The following is an 18,438-nucleotide window of genomic DNA, read 5'->3' on the forward strand; positions in this document are numbered from 1 at the left end:
TAAGAAGACTAATAAATGCACTAATGGTGCAATTTAATCGTAATGAAATAGTTTGGCTTAACCTACCTTATCGGCTACTGAAATGCGAAAGCTCTTTCATTTATTATTACATGATGGTTCAACTTTATTGATATCACATGTAGGGATGGTAGAAATCCCAATCAGGATAGGCCTAAGATATTTTTCTAAGTTGGAGAGGGTACGCTAATGATTTTATTAATTTCTTATATGGAAATGGCACACCAATTTCTTGTTCAGAGATGGGACAAAGATGAGGTGGAGTCTTTGTCCTCTTAATATTTTCTCATTTTATTTTCTTAAAATTATTAGTGAATAAATAATAAATAATAAAAATTAAATTATAAAATATTAAATATTGATGTAAATAATAAATGTCAAAATATTTATACAAATAATACAAATATTAGTTAGTACAAAGTCTTTGTAGTAATTTAGACTTAACCACAATCCAAATCTTACCCTATAAGTGCACAATCCATAAATCAAACCCTCAGCCATGCTCTCATAGTCTCACTCAGTTGTTCCTAATTGTTCACACCGCAGCCAGCATCTACCTCGTCATTATCTTATCATAGCCTAGTAGCATGCCGCGTCCTCGTCTCATTAATTTAAATATTTATATACACTTCATTTATTTCATTATTGATATGAAGGTAATTTCATTTTTTTTCTAATTATAGGATTATGAAGATTGACGAAGACAACTATTTTGATAATTTATATTTTGTAATGTAATTTTCTTAATGGATTAACATTAATATAAGTATATTATCAAAATTTATTTAAATTTTTTTATTTTAATATGATTAAATCAAATTCAAAAAATAAAAAAAACATATCAATTATTCTGATATTGAAGATCCTTAGAAATCTCTTGATATTATTTAGAATCCCTATCATCTTCCCTCAAACAATTTTGATGGAAATAAAAAAAGAATATGAACATATATAAAATATCAAGAAAAAATACGGGGATATGTTCACCTCCCCTCCCCTCTGCATTACGATCCATAAATTCACATGCACGCCTTTTCCAGCTGGATAAAAATCACAAAGGACTTTATCTATTTGGTCATTATTGGTGTATGCAGACTGAATAAGTTGAAGTTGGGTTATGTATAAATAAAAAGTGGTCACATCATCTTCATGCACGCTGACCATGAGTGTTCATGTTCTTTATGTATATTTATTTCAATGTAGTTGATGACTCGTGCTTGCTGCTTTCTCCAATTTCACGGCAATAAATGTCTTAGTTAAATCTAATTGTTTGACTTCTCATTAATTATTAGAAAGATCAAAATCCCTTCATTCATATTAATTTCTATCATAGTCGTATTTGATGCTGTGTATCATTACAGATCATACCTCAAAATTGCATTTGATATTGTGTATCGTTACAGATAATCAAATCCCTATAATTACTACTAGGGATCATTGAATTTAGTATAACACTCTTCTCAAAGTTATCCTAACTTTTCTTATACGTTAACTAAAGGATTATTATCCTTTTATTTTTAAGATATCATGAAATAGTATTTAGGTGCGAGAGAATGTTAAAATAAACTTAAATATTATTGATTTATAATCTTACCATATACAATATATTAAAATTTTTAAATCAAGCAGTAAGTATGATATCAAAGCAAATTTAACAAAAACATCTTATGTTAATTTGGGAGTCACCTTATTAAGAAGGTCTTGCAATTTCAACGCATGCACAGGCGATGATATATTGAAGAAGTATCATCAAAAGAGTTGCACCCAGCACCAGCAGTCATAATTGGCCTCACAAGTTGGAACTTGTGGCAGTGAATGGGAAGCTCATGTCAACCATAGCAGTGGCAATCAATAAGCTGCTAGTAATCACTCAGTGTCAAGCAATAACCAACGCTCTACTAACTTCCCAACCAGAACTGATAATGATAAACTTCAGTATTGTCTGCGAGTGGACCTCCAAGAAATTAAGTGTTAGCTTTATTAGCTTTCGACAGAATTTCATGGGTCACTGCTAGCCTTAGACATTGTTTGGTGTTAAGGTAATCTAGTTTTTAAGTCACATTTTTGCAAAAAAGAAAATGTGTAATTATAAAATAAAAGTTGGCAGTGTGTAACAAATATAATTTTTAATATTAATTTTAACAAACACGGTAAAGATACAAGATATTTTTTATTTGTACAAGTGTAGAATTAAATTAACTTAATTTTTAAATTATAGTAGTTAATCTTTATTAAACACTTTAATGATTTAATTTTTAAAATACACCTACCTAACTTTATCAAACAAGGCACTTAATATAATGGTTAATTAATCCGCTTACGGATAAGATAATATATATATTAGTTATATTACAACTGCATACCGGTATTGATGTTCACAATGACAACAAGTATAACCCGCTTGATTCTTGAATATCTACTTCAATAAAGCAGAAATTTGCTCCATTAATTATAGAAAAATGCATCCCGTAGTTAGAAAAAATTGAACATCTTTTTACAAAGTTGAAGAACAGATGAGAAAACCAACCCCTCCTTCAAGCTCCATTCACACGGATAAGATAGGAATTTAGTTGTCCTCGGACTAAATTAAAAAAAAAAAATTGTCATTAGTCACTTACTCGACTCTCCTTCTAGGTCGAAAGTTTCAGTCTCTTTGTGGTTGTGAGAATTATTATTTTAAATTTGTTATCATTTATTTATTTATTATTAATTTGTAAATTTGTTATTATTTATTAATTTATTATTATTTTTAAATTTGTTAACAATTTCAATTTAAGTGATTTGTTTTATTTTTAATAGGGAAACCTCCCTCTTCCCCCTTCTTATTTTAGCAATTGCCAAATTTCCTCCTCATATTTAAAAAATACCCATATTCATTTACTAAACACAACTTCTATAAATTTTTTACTATTTCGCCTGCGCTAGATATATTCAAATTTAATCTAAAAAAATTCATCTTAAATGATGTAGGATTCGTCAAGTGCATAATGAGATGAAAAACTATCAATCGCTTGATGAATCGTGTTAGAGTGCAATTTATGCACTAGTTTTGCATTATTTACTTCTTTTAATATCGATGTTTTGCACTTAATAATAGTGATTTACTTGTGTTTTATTTTTTGTAGGTGCAATTTTATTGATTGGTGCTAAAATTGAGCTACAAGATGATGTTTGAGGATGATTGTTTTCCTAGAGAAATTATGAACTTCAGAAAAATTTTGTTGATAAGGCGTGGGCGCGTGCTGTCAACTACGAACCTGCAGTTTTTAGTTTAACGTGTTTTGTCTTTTTGGTTATTTTTATAATTTTGAATTTAATATTTAGATAATATTTTAGATGTTAGTATTTTATTTTTAGAAAAACTCTATAAGAGGGAGGAGACGTGAAAAATAAGGGGGAGGAGATTTTTGAAGAGAAAAGAAACCCTGGATCTAAATTTTTCTCTTCTCTCTATGAAGAACTAAACATATTATTCTGGTTGAAGGTTAATAAAGTTGTGATTCGTCATTAATGTGAGATCTTTTTTATGCTTTAATTGTTTTATTGCTTTTTGGGTATTTGTTTATTCTCTAAATTATTGTCATGATTATGTTTGTTAATTAGATAATTGGCCACTATTTAATTATCAACTTAATCTATTGTCAATTAAAAGATTCATCGTATGAAAATTTTAATATTTGTGACAAATAGTATATCAGTGCGTTGTGTTATGAGAATAAACAATCTAATTTAAATGAATCATCGTATGCATTTGTTGATTAGGATTTGGGTCTCTCTGGTTTTTCAGGCTGTCAATTGATTAAATCCTATGATCGTATCTAGGGTTGTCTATTGATTAGGGAAATAACCAATGGCCGTACCTTGGTTATCGACTAGTTAAGGAGAGATTGGCTATTAGACGGTCTCAGTAGCTATAACCGATCTATTCATAAGTAGTAATGATTTATATTTGAATCAATGATCAGTAGTCGAATCAAGCTGAGTTAATTCCTTCAAGCAAAGCTTTCTAATTTGAATTACAATTTTAATTTGCTTTCTTGTTATTTTAATTTGATTTTTATTATTGTCAACAATCCCCCCATTTTGCATTTTACAATTTAAAAGAATTTAAATAATTACCGATCTCTGTGGACACGACCCTGCTTAATCACTATACACAATTTATTTAGAGTAGATATTTATTTTTGCTGGCTTCGACAACCATCAAATCGCACATTATATGTTATGTCATTTAAAAAATTGTCCATACCGTTTTATTTTATAATATGAGATATTATCATTCGTATACCCTATAAATGCTCTGTTATCAAAATTACTACAGCACTTTAAGGATGTATCAATCGTCCACCCTAAATTGACAAAAGTTATTTGCCGACCACCAAACCGTTAACTGTTGTTTGAAAGTTAACGGAATAATAGTGAATTGAGGATTTTACCTTTGAAAATTATCACTTGTATACCCTTAAATTCTTTTATTATCACTTGTATAATATGAAAAGACCAAATTATCCCTCTGGTGTTATCCTATTTAAACAGCAAGTAACGGTTTGGTGGATGGCAAATACATTTTGTCAGCTTAGGTTGGACGATTGATACACCATCAAAGTATTATAATATTTTTTATAACATAGCATCTATAGAGTATATAAATGATAATTTTCCTTATAATATTTTTGTCAAGGACTTAAAGACTTCGACTGTTAGACTGCTCACAATAAGTCATAAGAGAATGCGCATTGCCGGCATCATGACCCTAAAAGGTGCTTGCTATGACCAACATGGACCTAGTTTTATTAACTCTTAAAAAAAATAATTTGTTGAATTGTTTCTTCAAGGATAAGTCAACAATAAAAAAAAGTGGCTGGAAATTATTTTGGTAATGAATTCGCAAATTCAAGAATATATCACATGCTTTGGTCGAGTTGCCAGTGTTTTTCTCTACTTTAAATAACCGTAGTAATTTGTTATTAAATGATATTACAATAAGGGAGTTGTCGTTGTTTTGGTCCCATTTTGCTTCAACCCTAAAATATTATGAGAGTTTGATTTTTTGGGAGTGGTTTTGTCAATGGTGAAGGTAGATTCATCTTAAGAATCTTTTTTCCTTCTTTTTTTTTTTGGGTGAACAATAGTCAGATGGTCCTAAAAATAAGAGAAGATGACTTTTAGAGGTGTCGGTGACAATAGCTAGCGATAGCATTCCAACGGTCAAGTCAGGTAAGTCTTAAAAGGTATGCTAAGTTATTGAGAAACCATAATACCAGTGAAAAATTAAGAGTTATGGGAAAAAAACTGAACATGTTTTGCTTAGAGTGACCTAAAATTATTTAGAAAGTGCTCCTAAGAGGCTCTTAGTTTCTTTTTGGATACGTGGTGGGTGGTAATAAGTCATTATTCTTCTTAGATAGGAGTTTTTGAGTAATTTGACTATTCAACTTAAGTTATTTAACCTCTTTAAAGTTAGATACATATTAACCGATAGATTGTCCTTAATGAAGGAATGTCTTAAGTTTTGATTGGTTTATTTCAAATGAGTTAATCAGGTTAGATTAAAGCTAGGTTGGTTCTCCCTCTTACTCTTGGTGCATATGACTATTGGGAGATATCTTAAAGAGATACCTATGAGGATTATATCATGCTGACCTGTAGCAATTTTGGTGGAAAGGCTATTATTGTTACAATGATCCTCCATAAATATATGGCAATCTTAAGGTTTCTACACTTTCTAGGTTAACAAAGTGGTCCATACTCTTTTCTAAAGATCTTTTCATTTTACATTACCTTTTGAATTTTCTCTTCCCATTTTATAAGGGCCAATCGGTTATGGGAGTTGTTGTACACGTCACAATCTATTTTTTTTTTTTTTTTATCTTCATCCAATTTAAACGAAATGTATTCCGTACTTACAAATAAATATTTAGAAAGTATTGTGAGTCTGGCCCTTACAATTCAAACTCAATATATTTTCTTCATAACATAGGGAAAATTTCTTTACCATCCGACCAATAGCCTTGATTGCAATTTTGAGTTTCAATTAAGTATACCATCATTATAGATATTTGTGAAGCCAAACTCTCATTCGCAATCGATTCACCAACTTATGCTACAGAATCAAAACTTCATCTCTAAAATTAAGTATTCTAAAATTTCATCTCAAAGAATATAGTATATGAAGCGTCATTCTTAAGTTTATGATAACATTTTTAATCCAATTTTACACTTCAATTTGTTTTTTTCCTTATTTCATTAAGCATGATTAGGAAATATGAAAATTTCATTAAGCATGATTAGGAAATATGAAAACATAAACGTCATGACTACGGGCTCATATATACATCACTATGGCACCGGTCGCAGGGGAGCACTATACCAGGAAATAAAGCTATGAAGTAGGATTTTTCTTTAAAGCCCTTGATGAAGACAGCAAACTTAATACCGACAATAACATCAATTTGCCAGGATTGAAACACAAACACCATCACAAAGTAGCATTTGTGAACAACTACAGCAACCATAATGGATAATCGGATACGATAAAGCCTTCAATAACTCCTGCATTTGTTTACTCAATGGGTATGGAGATGCTGACTTGGAATTAACTTTATGTACAAGGCAAATGCCACGCAAGCAGTAGCGGGGCCGGCCCAGAAAACCCAGTGTCGATCCCAGAGATGGCCTCCTCTGACGAACGCGGGGCCCAAACACCTTGCCGGGTTACGCCCAGCACCGCCGTATCCCTTTTGGGCAGTAACAGTTGTTGACACAAAAATCAAGAGACCCAACACTACTCCAAGGATGATGCAAACACTAACCCTGGCCAGAGCTTTGGCTTGCCTCTCATCAAAAGCCATCCACATTGACGCAAAAAGGAACACGAATGAACAAAATATCTCAAGCCAAAGTGCCACCCCTGTATCCAGCCCAAGCTCAACGGGCCCATTTGGTTGTTGTTCAACAACAATAAGGGTGCGGCCACCAAGGGAAAATGCGTGCTCAATTTTGGTGCTGACCACAGCTTTTGGTGCAAGTGCTCCAAACACTCCACCGACGCATTGAGCCAAAATGTATATGGCTGCCCTTGTGATGGTCATGTGGCCGATGAGTGCTGCTGAGAAGGTGACTAATGGGTTGATGTGGCCACCAGAAATTGGGAAAGTGGCAAGAAGGAGAATCGCAATTATTGTATCTGTCTGAATAGAGGAGATGACTATGGTGTCTAATGCGAACACCAGCAGTGCTGTACCAAGCACTTCAGTCAATGATGCTCTCCAAACCTGATCATGATAGAAACTCATGAGAAAGTGACCATGCAGTTGAAATATGCGAAGCAACCATCTTTATGCTGCTTGAGACTTACATCTTTTAGTTTGTTTAAGCATTAATTACAAGATTTGGGTAAATACTTTTTTAGTTCTTAACGTTTTAATTAATTATAATTCAATTAGTCCTAGTAGTTTCAAAATATTACATAAAACATTTTATGTAATTTTTAAAATACAACGATCGAAGTAATTAAATAATTGGCTCAAATCCTAAAGATTAAAGAATAAAGGAAATTTAGCGTTATTATTTTAATAGTGGAGTCTTTTATACAAGGGATAAATATTCTCTACATTTCCAGCCATTATATTTTCTTCAGCGTATAGAATTGGCTTTACTCTATGTGCTCTATTAATTCATCAGTTGCAACCATTTATAAATAGGCAGGAAGTTGTAGAATTTTGGAAGTTAGATGATAATTAAATTAAGCTACATTAAGATAATCAAATATTGGATCTACAATAATTGACCAAGTTATTATTGATGAAGTTGTATTTAATTCCTACTACCCACTGTATCAGCCAATGATACGCATGGGCTCTTTATTTATTATTGCATTTGTTCAATTTAAACATTCTCAATCCTTTTCAAATTGTCAAAATCACAAAGGCATCAGTTTTTTTCATTTGGTCATGACTGGTGCATGCAGAATGAATTAATGTTGTATATTATCATCAATCGTCACGTCTTCCTCCATGCACTATCACGTTTTAAACTTTTTTAAATATTTATAATATATGCTATGCTATTTTCTCTAATATTTCACGGCAACAATTTAGTACTTTTATTGATTTTATAATGGGTTGAATTTTCCTAATGGTCTGACAGTTGTTGTATGATATTATTGGTCTTTGATGTTGTGAAAGAGATATATATATACACACACGCACGGGGAGTATGTTTATTACTAAATTAAATCTCTCCGATGAATAGATGATAGTCTATGATATATTAATTTGTTCTACCAATAAAATTAAATCTCACCAATAAAATATGTTAAGACTGTTTTTAAGTTTTTGGGGTTAAGCAATTTCTCTAACATGGTAAAAAATAATCAACGTGAATCCACAAGTCAATCTCCAAGATTCTGCAAATCCTAAAGATCACGATTCTAAAAGATTATGAAATCTTCATATTTGTGTGCATAATTGTTGTTATTTTGTATAACTTTCTTTATTTTTTTATTTTCATGTTGCGTTCACCAATCAGTAATTAATATAGGCTAAAATCAGAATGGATTGAAATCAGAATGGAAAATGGGAATCAAAATAAATTGTTTACTTTATCTGTAAGAATCGAAAGAAAAATGAGTTGTATTATAATTTATGTGCTTGCTTTGTCTTGAAATCGGAATAGATTGCTACAAGTTAAGCAGATGACTTTAGTTGATTATTGTCATTAATTATTATAACAATTGTGATTATTATTATTATTCAAAATAATTATTGTTAATACTAACAAAAAAAAGAATAAGAATAATTATTATTGTAATAACTACTAGTACTATTATTATTATATGTAAATAGGAAAATTTTAATTTTTAGTTTTCACAAAGGATACAAATGTCAATTCACTCCTTATTCTCATTCCCATCTCTCCTCATGACAGTCTCTCTAATTCAATATGAGTAACTTAATTGTCCAGTCATAATTGAAGATTCAATCTCGAGTTCTCCTTCCTCAATTTTGAATTTATTGGACCCGCTCCAATTTCATTCTCATTTCTTTATTTTTTTGCAAGTAAACACTAATGACGATTTTCATTCCTATTCTCATGTCTCAATCCCACTAGCAAACACACCATTAGCTCCTTGATAAGATTTCAAAATACTTTCAATTCACAATGAAATAAAGAAATTTTCTTTTCCACACTGAGCTAATTAGGATCTTCTCTTCTTTCAAATCTCGGTCTAGTGTAATGAATGGGGGCCCTTTACATATTCCAAAGAAATGGATTCCAAGTCAAAGAAAAAGCCCAAGCCAATTTAATAGGCAGCATTGAGAGGCCCATATGTTAAACAATGCATTAGTGACTCTTAATTCTTGTTATCCTCAGCATTTTGCACTGGCGCCGTCATCACCAATGCACCCACCAGTTTTCAACCATGCCACACTACCACAACTTAGGTGGCGTTTATTTTTTTATCTGAAATCTGAATAGATCTGAATTCTGAATAGATCTGAATGTCTGAATCTGAATAATATATTTATTTTTTTGTCTGAATCTCAGAAAATAAGTATTAAGTTGTTTGTTTTTTTCAACTTAAAAAGGTGAAAATATGTACTTTTACATTTGTATCCTTATTAAATTTGAATGTCAAATAAATAATAAATTAAATACAACAATATTTTAACATTTATAAGTAAAACTATATTCAAGTGAATACATAATTATTTTGGAATGTTAATATATAAAATACCATAAATTTTAAATTTTATCGTATATAATATAAGAAAGAAAAAATAGGAAAATTTTTATGTGGGGTAAATGTCTATGGGTGAGTTTTGGGATATACATGAAAAATAAATTATAAAGCAGGGATATTTTTGACATTAGCAAGTAATTGACTTAATTCAGATTTCTCCATTAAGTAAAAAGTCAAAAAAATTGGCTTATTTTATTAAGCCAAAATTATCTAAAAAGTCTCATTAAGTTATAAACACAAACACCTCTAATTAACTTAAATAATTAAGTTAAGTCACTTTAAGTCATTAAGTTAAAAAAAAAACGCCACCTAAGTCTACACCACAAAAAATTATCCGCCACCAATTGATAACTCGGAAACATATAATTGATATTATGTTACACATTAAAAAATTTACGACTTGAGTGTTAATTAATTAATAAATAAATAAATAACATATATTAAAAAGATATATTTCTTGTAAGATCCTTAAAAGGGGAGCAAATAAAAGATGAGTAGATGATACGATCCATTTCTATTATGAAAATATTAAGAGATTTGAACTATGTATAGTATGTTTGTTCCACCGGTCCTAAAAACATAAAAATTTGTTGGATTAAATTACCTCTCGAGGTAACTTTGGTGATAATTAATAATTTTAATGGTAAAATCTCTTAGTTCATACAAGAGTTCTAAGCTTTGAACCCCACTTGCAAGAGTAAACAGAGGATTTCATTGCTATTTGTTAAGACTTCTTAGGTTGATGGACAAGGTCTAAATTATGTTGTCCCCCCCCCCCCCCCCCCCCCGGTCCAACAAAAATAAATGAAATAGTAATAGAGAAATTCTATAATATTATCTATTTGGAAACAAGCTTTAGATTATTGCAATATGCATCTTATTAATTTGCCTCATTAGTAGACTGCAAATCCAACAAAGAAACGAGCCCTCAACAATGGCCAATCCCATGGTTATAAACTAATAAAGGTTCAGTTTTAAAATGTTGGTGAATATTAAATTGAAGCACAATTTTAATTTAAAATTCAGAAATTAAATAAATAGATAAGATTTATAAATGTGTTTATCACGTTACTTAATAGAAATCATAGTAGTTTTCTGGTCTGTGATCTTAAAATGAGGAAAAAGTGAGGGAAATCTTTTAAACCCCACGGTTTTATGCAATTTTCAGGATTTTCTAGTACTTTAAAATTCCAAATTGGAATATTTCTAATAGAAATCAATTCTACATCCATATTCAATTTCAAAATAATGAATCATAATTTGACTGCATGATATATAAAACAAAAAATAACAACAATAATAATAAATAATAAGATAGTCTATACCACTCGGCGCCACTCCCTCACAAGTGTGAGGGTAGTGGTTCGTACCCCCCATAAAAGTATTGTGGGAGTTTAATTTAAATTTCTTTTTTCAAAAAATTGAGTGAAGGTTGACGTTCCTCGAATATTAGAGAGAGTTAAAATTTTAGCAATGCTATATAAGATTTGATGTAAACTAACCTTCGTAATTGTCTGATGATAAATATAAGTTATAGTATTATCATGTAATATGTAATAAAAAAAAAAAAGATAGGCTATTTAAATAACAATTTTTCTATAAAGTGCATTAGCATCTATTCAGAGAAGGAAGCAAAACCATCGTATTTCACGGGAGCAAATAGGTTAAAAAATAAAAAAGTAGTACAAGAGGTTGTAATAGCAATAAATAAATAAAATTTCGGGTGATGATATTGATTTTAGATGCTATCAATTAATTTAGGGTAATTATCTACCAACCACCTTCTTTTCGGACTTTTTCAAAAATACACATAGCTTTTTCTTTTCTTTTTTTTTTGCTAATTTCCACCTGAAGTTACAAAATATATCATTTTTCCACTGCCGTCAAAACTCCGTGAGAGAAGTTAACAGAATATTAATAAAATTACTATTTTACCCCTTAATGTAAAATAGCTTTTTCACCCTAATTAAATGAAAAAAAAATTAAATTGCTTCAATTTTTCTTTGCAATTTAGACATTAGATAATAAGTTAAACAAAATAATTTAGAATATTTTTACCTTTTTTTCCTCTTTCTACTGCGTTTAAATGACGTTGATTTTTGCTATACAGGTGAAATGACAAATTTACCCCTATGACATCAGTAAGGTTATAAAAAAATGTAAATGGAAGCAGAAAAGTGCAATAAAATGTAACTTCTAGTGGAAATCAACCAAAAAAATAAGATATGTGTATTTTTAAAAAATCCGGAAAGAACAGATGGTCGGTGGATAATTTTCCATTAATTTAATATATGGATGATTAAAGTTGAACATAGCTGCAAATTAACCCATGTCATTAAAAAATTGTGACAAATAATCCTAAAATTTAATTTGTGAATAAAGTGTTTTTATTTTTATTTTTATTTTTGAAAATAAAACTAAAAATGTTATTTTATTGAATGAAAGTGAGTGACAATTAAACTTAAGCATTAGCACCCATTCCAAGGATCTTGAAGAAACAAGGCTAAAAGTTAAAAGCCAAGTCAACTTCCATTCTTTCTAGTGAAGAAACAAATCATTTGAATTATATATTAAATAAATAAAAAAAGAAGAGGAAGAAGAAAGAGAAGAATACAGCAGAATGGGAATAAGAAATATGCCACTGAAATGTGCCCTCATCGTTTGGAAAAAAACAGAAAAAAAAAAGAAACTAACAGCATATGTTTTTTTTGGTTTTATTAAGATTTTTTAAATACTATTATCGGGCCTAACATATCAATTTAGATGATTGTTTAATATGACTTATTTAATTGTGGTTATAAGTGTTTATTTCTATGAGCTCTTTTTAAAATTTTTATTATTGTTTGGTTAATTTTTAGTAGAATTTTTGAAGATAAAATAAGTTTTTTTTACCTCTACTAGCTCAAATTTTAAGATTTTAGGGATACATATTGAATTTTTTTTTAATTTTAAAATGTCTAAAATATTTTTATTTTTTTTACTTTTTTTTATTCTCTTCATAACATAAATTTAATTTTATAATTTTTAATAAAAGCTCTTATTAACAACAAAACAACTAAAATTCTTCAAGTAAAAGCTTTACTAATAAAAACTTTATTTAGATAACTTCTATTTGAAATACTATACTAAATGGAGCCTTAATCTTTTGGATTAAGTAGTTTCTCTAACAAGGTATCAGAGCCAAGGTCTCAAAGTTCAATTCCTTATTAAAACTTGATTGTCTATCGGCTTAAGCTGACTTGAATTATTTCTTTAATTTTTTGGCTTCCTTTTCGGTTTATTTACAGGCTTTTGTTTTAAGTCTTATCTCATGTTTCACATAAGGACACTTGTTAAGACTCGGTCTTAAATATTATTATCAATAAGCTTGAGCTTTGAGGAAGTAGTTTGAATAAACCAAAATGGGGATAAATCTGGAGATATATGCTATTGAAATGTGCTCTAATCTATCGTTTGAAACAAGAACACTAACAAAATGAAATAATCAGGATATGCTGGGATTTTTTGTTTTCATCATGACCAAACCGGCACTGAATCTTGTGTCTACTAATTAAGGTTCTCAGTTTTCCCCCTCCTTTTCCGTTTATCCAAAGATTGCCTGGCAAATGAACTTGGACATGATTTAATATCAAAAGTGAAAAATCATCTAAAGGGATAACAATATTATTTTGTTCTAAATCGATGATTACTATAAGAAAGATAAGGCAAGTGCCATTTGCTTGGTTTCTTGTCTTTACTGAAAGCATTTTCTTTGGCCTTTAATTTGACTGATGATCCATGCTGATGCATTGTTAGTTTGGCGTTTCGGGTTATTGCCACTTGTAAATAACAGGGATATGTAGTTGTGAGCCGTCCCTTGTAATCACTTTCACTGTTAAATCCTGTAACAAGACAAGAGAAGCCTTCCAGGAGCCTGCGCTGTGTTAATTTTACACGGCATACATACATATGAGCCAAAAGAGAATCCTTTGATTGAATCTTTTTTTCACAGAATAAGTCTTTTTGATCTATAATCCGTATTGATGAATCCAATGATTCTTGTTTTTCTTTTCTTTTTTTTTCCCCAGCAAAGCATGATGTGAGCAAAAGCAGTAACTGGGTTTCTCTAGATTACATTAAAGCATCTTTTCTTAGCTAGTATGGTTCATAAAAGCCTTTGTTTGTCTCATTGTAATGCATACTCTAGGTTTATCATCAAGTCTCATATCCTGCTGCTCTCCAAGCAAAATGGAGTTGATTTTTTCTTATCTACACCTGTTTACTCTGGCGTTCGCATTACTGATTGCTATGGGAGGCTTAGCAGGCATTTCCAATTTTCTTCTGATGACTCTTTATTGATGTTACTTGCGTGGAAAGCATAATGGTGCTTGTTGCTGAATTGCATACACTTTCTTTTTTGCATTGCAGATTGCTATGATCCTTTGGATCCCTATGGAAACATTACTGTCACTTTTGACATTCACCAGTGGACAAATGATGGCTATGTGGTGAGTTTGTGATTCTTAAACTGAGGGGTATGTGCATATGAGTCTAGTTTCTGAGCAAGGAATGCATTGTTTCAACTCCATAGAATGACCAAAAGACTAGCCTGATTAATTCTGAAGCAATGCTTGCATTATAAGACTTTCTTTTCCTGAACAAGAAACAAAGTCTACTCAATTTATCATCATCAACAATCCTCATTCTCCCGGATGATTTTGATTGCAGGCCAGGGTTACTATCCAAAACTACCATCAGTATCGCCACGTGGATCAACCTGGGTGGAAGATTGGGTGGACATGGGCCGACAATGAGATAATCTTATCAATGTCAGGTGCTTTTGCCACAGAGCAAGGCAATTGCTCTGACTTCAAGTTCCAGAGTCCACATTCTTGCGAGAAAGACCCTGTCATTGTTGATCTCGGGCCTGATGCCTCCCCCCAAAACATGACAGATGCCTGCTGCCGCGGTGGCGTTCTTTCTTCCTACACTATCAATCCTGCCAATTCATTTTCATTTTTTGAAGTTACAGTTGGAAACTTAGGCATGAATGCATCCGGCTATGCGCCTCAAAATCTCACTCTATGGGCACCAGGACCTGGTTACACTTGTGGCTTACTCGAGGATGTTGATCCCACAGTCTCTTTAGAAATTGGAGGCAGAAGACAGGTTCAAGTTTTCAGTAAGTGCTTCGTGTCACCCTCAGGGCCTCAACTGCTCAACAGCCAGAAAGAAAATTATCAAACATTTGACAATGAAAATTTGTATGCAGGAACATGGAAATCAACATGCACTTACTCTACTTTCTTGGCAAACAAGACACCTGTGTGTTGTGTTTCACTCTCAACATTTTACAACCCCAAAGTCACACCATGCCCCGTCTGTAGCTGTGGTTGCAGAGATGCAGACAAAACCACAGCTTTATGCATAAGGTAATCAGTTCTCCCAATCTAAACTGCTTCAATAACGGCAAAAACTTGGCAACTCGGGGAAATTTTCATTAGCTCACCAAGGTTGTTATACTTCCCAAACTTGAATTATACAGTCAAATAAATCAATTACAAGGACCAGATTTCATCAAAAGTCAAGACATAGTGCATTGCAGTGATCATATGTGCCCGGTCCGAGTTCACTGGCACGTCCAGAACAATTATGTGGGTCATTGGAGGGTTAAAGTGACAGTATCTAATTACAATTATAAGAGGAACTACTCAAACTGGAATGTGGTGGTTCAGCATCCTGGTTTTAGCCAGAAAGCAACAGCATATAGCTTCAATAGTTCTGTTCTCCCTTCAGCTGGATTTTCAGGTACTTGCTAAAAGCTAATTATTCATTATATTCAAGTAACAACCACCTATATGATAATGTGTACTACACTTACATACTATGTATAGCAATTGATATGATATCTAGCTTGTCATGTCTTGATAGATATTACAAGATAAACATATTAATAATAGATATTACAATCAACCAATACCAAACATGGGACAATTAAAAACTTGTACTAGCTAATGTTTACTAAACATTCACTCACTTTTACTTGATATTTAGTGATTTTATTTTAATGTCCAATATCGAACTTAACCAAGGATTTTTCACTTCACAAGGCGAGGATTTCGTCCGAGTGAGAAATGGTCACTCCTCTCTACTCCATCCACTAGACTAGTCTTTTAATTTTGGACATCTACAAGGATTGCCTAACATATCATACACTGCTTTCCAGAATTTTAAACTGCACTAATATCTTGGTGTACATTGTAATTCTTGCAGAAAAAGTGGCTCTCTTCTGGGGAATAAGCTACTACAATGAAGAACTGCTACAGGCTGGTGAAAATCAAGTGGGTTCGGTGACAACACAGATTCTTCTGGAAAAAGATTCAGAATCATTCACATTAAGCAACGGATGGGCATTGCCCCGTAGAATATATTTCAACGGGGAAAACTGTGAGATGCCACTTCCTGACACTTTTCCAATGTTACCAAATGCGGCAAGCTCCAGCCTGAAACCTGTTAACAACTGCTTTTTCATTCTCCAAAATCTATTTTTTCTGACTTTCACATCACAGCTGATAAAATTACTTGGTTTGGACAAGCAATTGAGTAAATTCTGTTTAAGCTTGCAGGTTAAATAAATTATGTGTAAGCTTGCAGAGTTATATTGTGAACTTTGAGCCACATTTTTTGATCCATAATCCATTGTCGTTCTGACTTCTGAATTTTGATTTTGTATTCAGAAATGAGAGACTCAACCTGTACACGTTTGCATACAGTACAGATGAATTATTTCTGTGTAAGATCATTGGTTTTGTTTAAGTTGTCTTTTTGGTAAAATATTGTTCATGTGTATCTACATCCACAAATAACTTACGTGGCATGAATCGATTAGTTGAAAAATAAAAGTTGTTATCAAAACCATAATATTCATCCAATCTCAATATTACTCGGATACATGTGCCCAAAACCATATACAATTAAGCATATACAATTAAGCTACAGATAACGCTTAATTAAGCATATGTTGGACTTGGACACTTGGCTTCGTGCGATAAGGCAAACATTTCCACATGTTTTAATAAGGTCAAGTCAATAAAATAATTGAAGCCATCGCCGACACCTCTTTGTGGTTTGTTGGCTCGAGGCACAATAGAAACAAATATGTCACCTTCATCGCATGGAAAACAGTGATATTTTATTTGATATGGTGAAAGAAGAGATATAAAATAAAATAAAAATAAAAATAAAAATTTGAATGATACTGAAATTAATTAGTTTTATAATGTTTTTCAATTGTTTTACGTTATTTCTTTTTCGATTATTTTTATTAAATGTTAATAAAAATATACTTAAAATGACGTTAATTGAGGTGGTTTGTTTTAATTTTTTTTTCTAAACTTATCTAAAACAACACCGTTTTAAATGAGATTTTATTTGAGTTTAGTCAGTATTTAGTTTCTAATATTTTTTTTTATTTTTTTAATGAATTGAAGGATAAGTACCTTTTGATTGTCTTGAACTTACTCATTAGTCTCAAGACCACTCGTTCAATTTGAGGACAATTAATTATTTATAAAAAAAAAATTCCCAAAAAATTATAAAATATTTTTGAAAAGCATGCATCATGGCACAAGATAGTGGAGATGAATCAGCCGTTGATGTTTTTGTTGCTCGTCATCCCCACATCCGAAACATCGACCCACTTTTCATTTCATATCATATCCGCTTGAATGTTTGTTCTTTTTACTCATTAATAACATTCGGATCCATTATATCATCTTCTTACTCTTTCCCTTATAAAGGACATAGTTTTTCTATTTATATCAAATATGTCACTGATCCCTATTAAAATGACTAAATTATCCTTAAAATTTGAACATGTTAATTAATTGTGTTGAGAATCTCAAATGCTAACCCGATATGATTTTTAAACAAGCGTGGTCGATTCGACATGTCACTAAGTTAATGTGTGTTTAATATGGTTTTTAAAGGGTTTATACTTTGTAATATAATTAATGTTCGTTTAATTCTTATATTTTAGTTTAAGTAGTATCCATTTACCTTTTATATTTTAAAAAATATTATAAGATACTTTTGTCATTAAATATGTTATACCTCTGGTTTCTTTGCAACTTTTATAAAAAATTATTCATAAAATAACCTCCAGACATTAATTAAAAGAAAAGAATATAAATTTATCAAAATAGTCCAAGGAAGTAAATAAAACATAATTTTTTTATTATTAAACTTTTAGCCATATTAATTTGATAAATAAAGATTAATGGAAAGATTGTTACAAGGGTATTTTAACATAAGTAAAGAAAAAGTAAGAGTAAAATTGTAATATATTTAACAAGAAGGATGTCTGGATATATTTTTCAAAATATAAAGTCTAAATGTACACTTAACCTAAATATATGAAGACTAAATTAGTATTTATCTCTTTATAATATTATCTACTTAAACTCTAAATAGACTTTTTTTAAATAGAGTTGTGGATAAATTCCAATTTATTTTAAACCTCTATCTCTCGTTGGATTCAAACTTGTGGTAAATAAAGTTATATAAAAACCTTTCGACCAACCCCTTGGATATTTTGTGCAAATATAAACAAACACTCACTAAAAATGTGACAATAAATCTAAAATAATTATATTAGATAAAATACAATTCAACACTACATTATTACGAATAATCAA

The 18,438-nt window shown here is 31.0% G+C and overlaps 2 protein-coding genes across 2 annotated transcripts; one reads left to right on the forward strand and one right to left on the reverse strand.

Annotated features, from left to right (window-relative positions):
* Nucleotides 1–6,436: 6,436 nt before the first annotated feature.
* On the reverse strand, nt 6,437–7,313 carry LOC102628667 (probable aquaporin PIP2-6). Its single transcript, XM_052432608.1, has one exon. It carries the CDS (start codon nt 7,311–7,313, stop codon nt 6,585–6,587), a length of 729 nt encoding a protein of 242 aa, XP_052288568.1. The 3' UTR covers nt 6,437–6,584.
* Nucleotides 7,314–13,990: 6,677 nt separating this feature from the next.
* LOC102628939 (COBRA-like protein 1) lies at nt 13,991–16,485 on the forward strand. The gene is made up of 7 exons (XM_006487378.2): nt 13,991–14,066; nt 14,171–14,250; nt 14,471–14,924; nt 15,015–15,174; nt 15,288–15,550; nt 16,016–16,368; nt 16,480–16,485. The coding sequence occupies exons 1-7, from the start codon at nt 13,991–13,993 to the stop codon at nt 16,483–16,485; spliced, it is 1,392 nt and encodes a 463-aa protein (XP_006487441.2).
* Nucleotides 16,486–18,438: the final 1,953 nt, after the last annotated feature.

Source organism: Citrus sinensis, chromosome 8 (genome assembly GCF_022201045.2).
Source record: "Citrus sinensis cultivar Valencia sweet orange chromosome 8, DVS_A1.0, whole genome shotgun sequence".
Taxonomy (NCBI): Eukaryota; Viridiplantae; Streptophyta; class Magnoliopsida; order Sapindales; family Rutaceae; genus Citrus; species Citrus sinensis.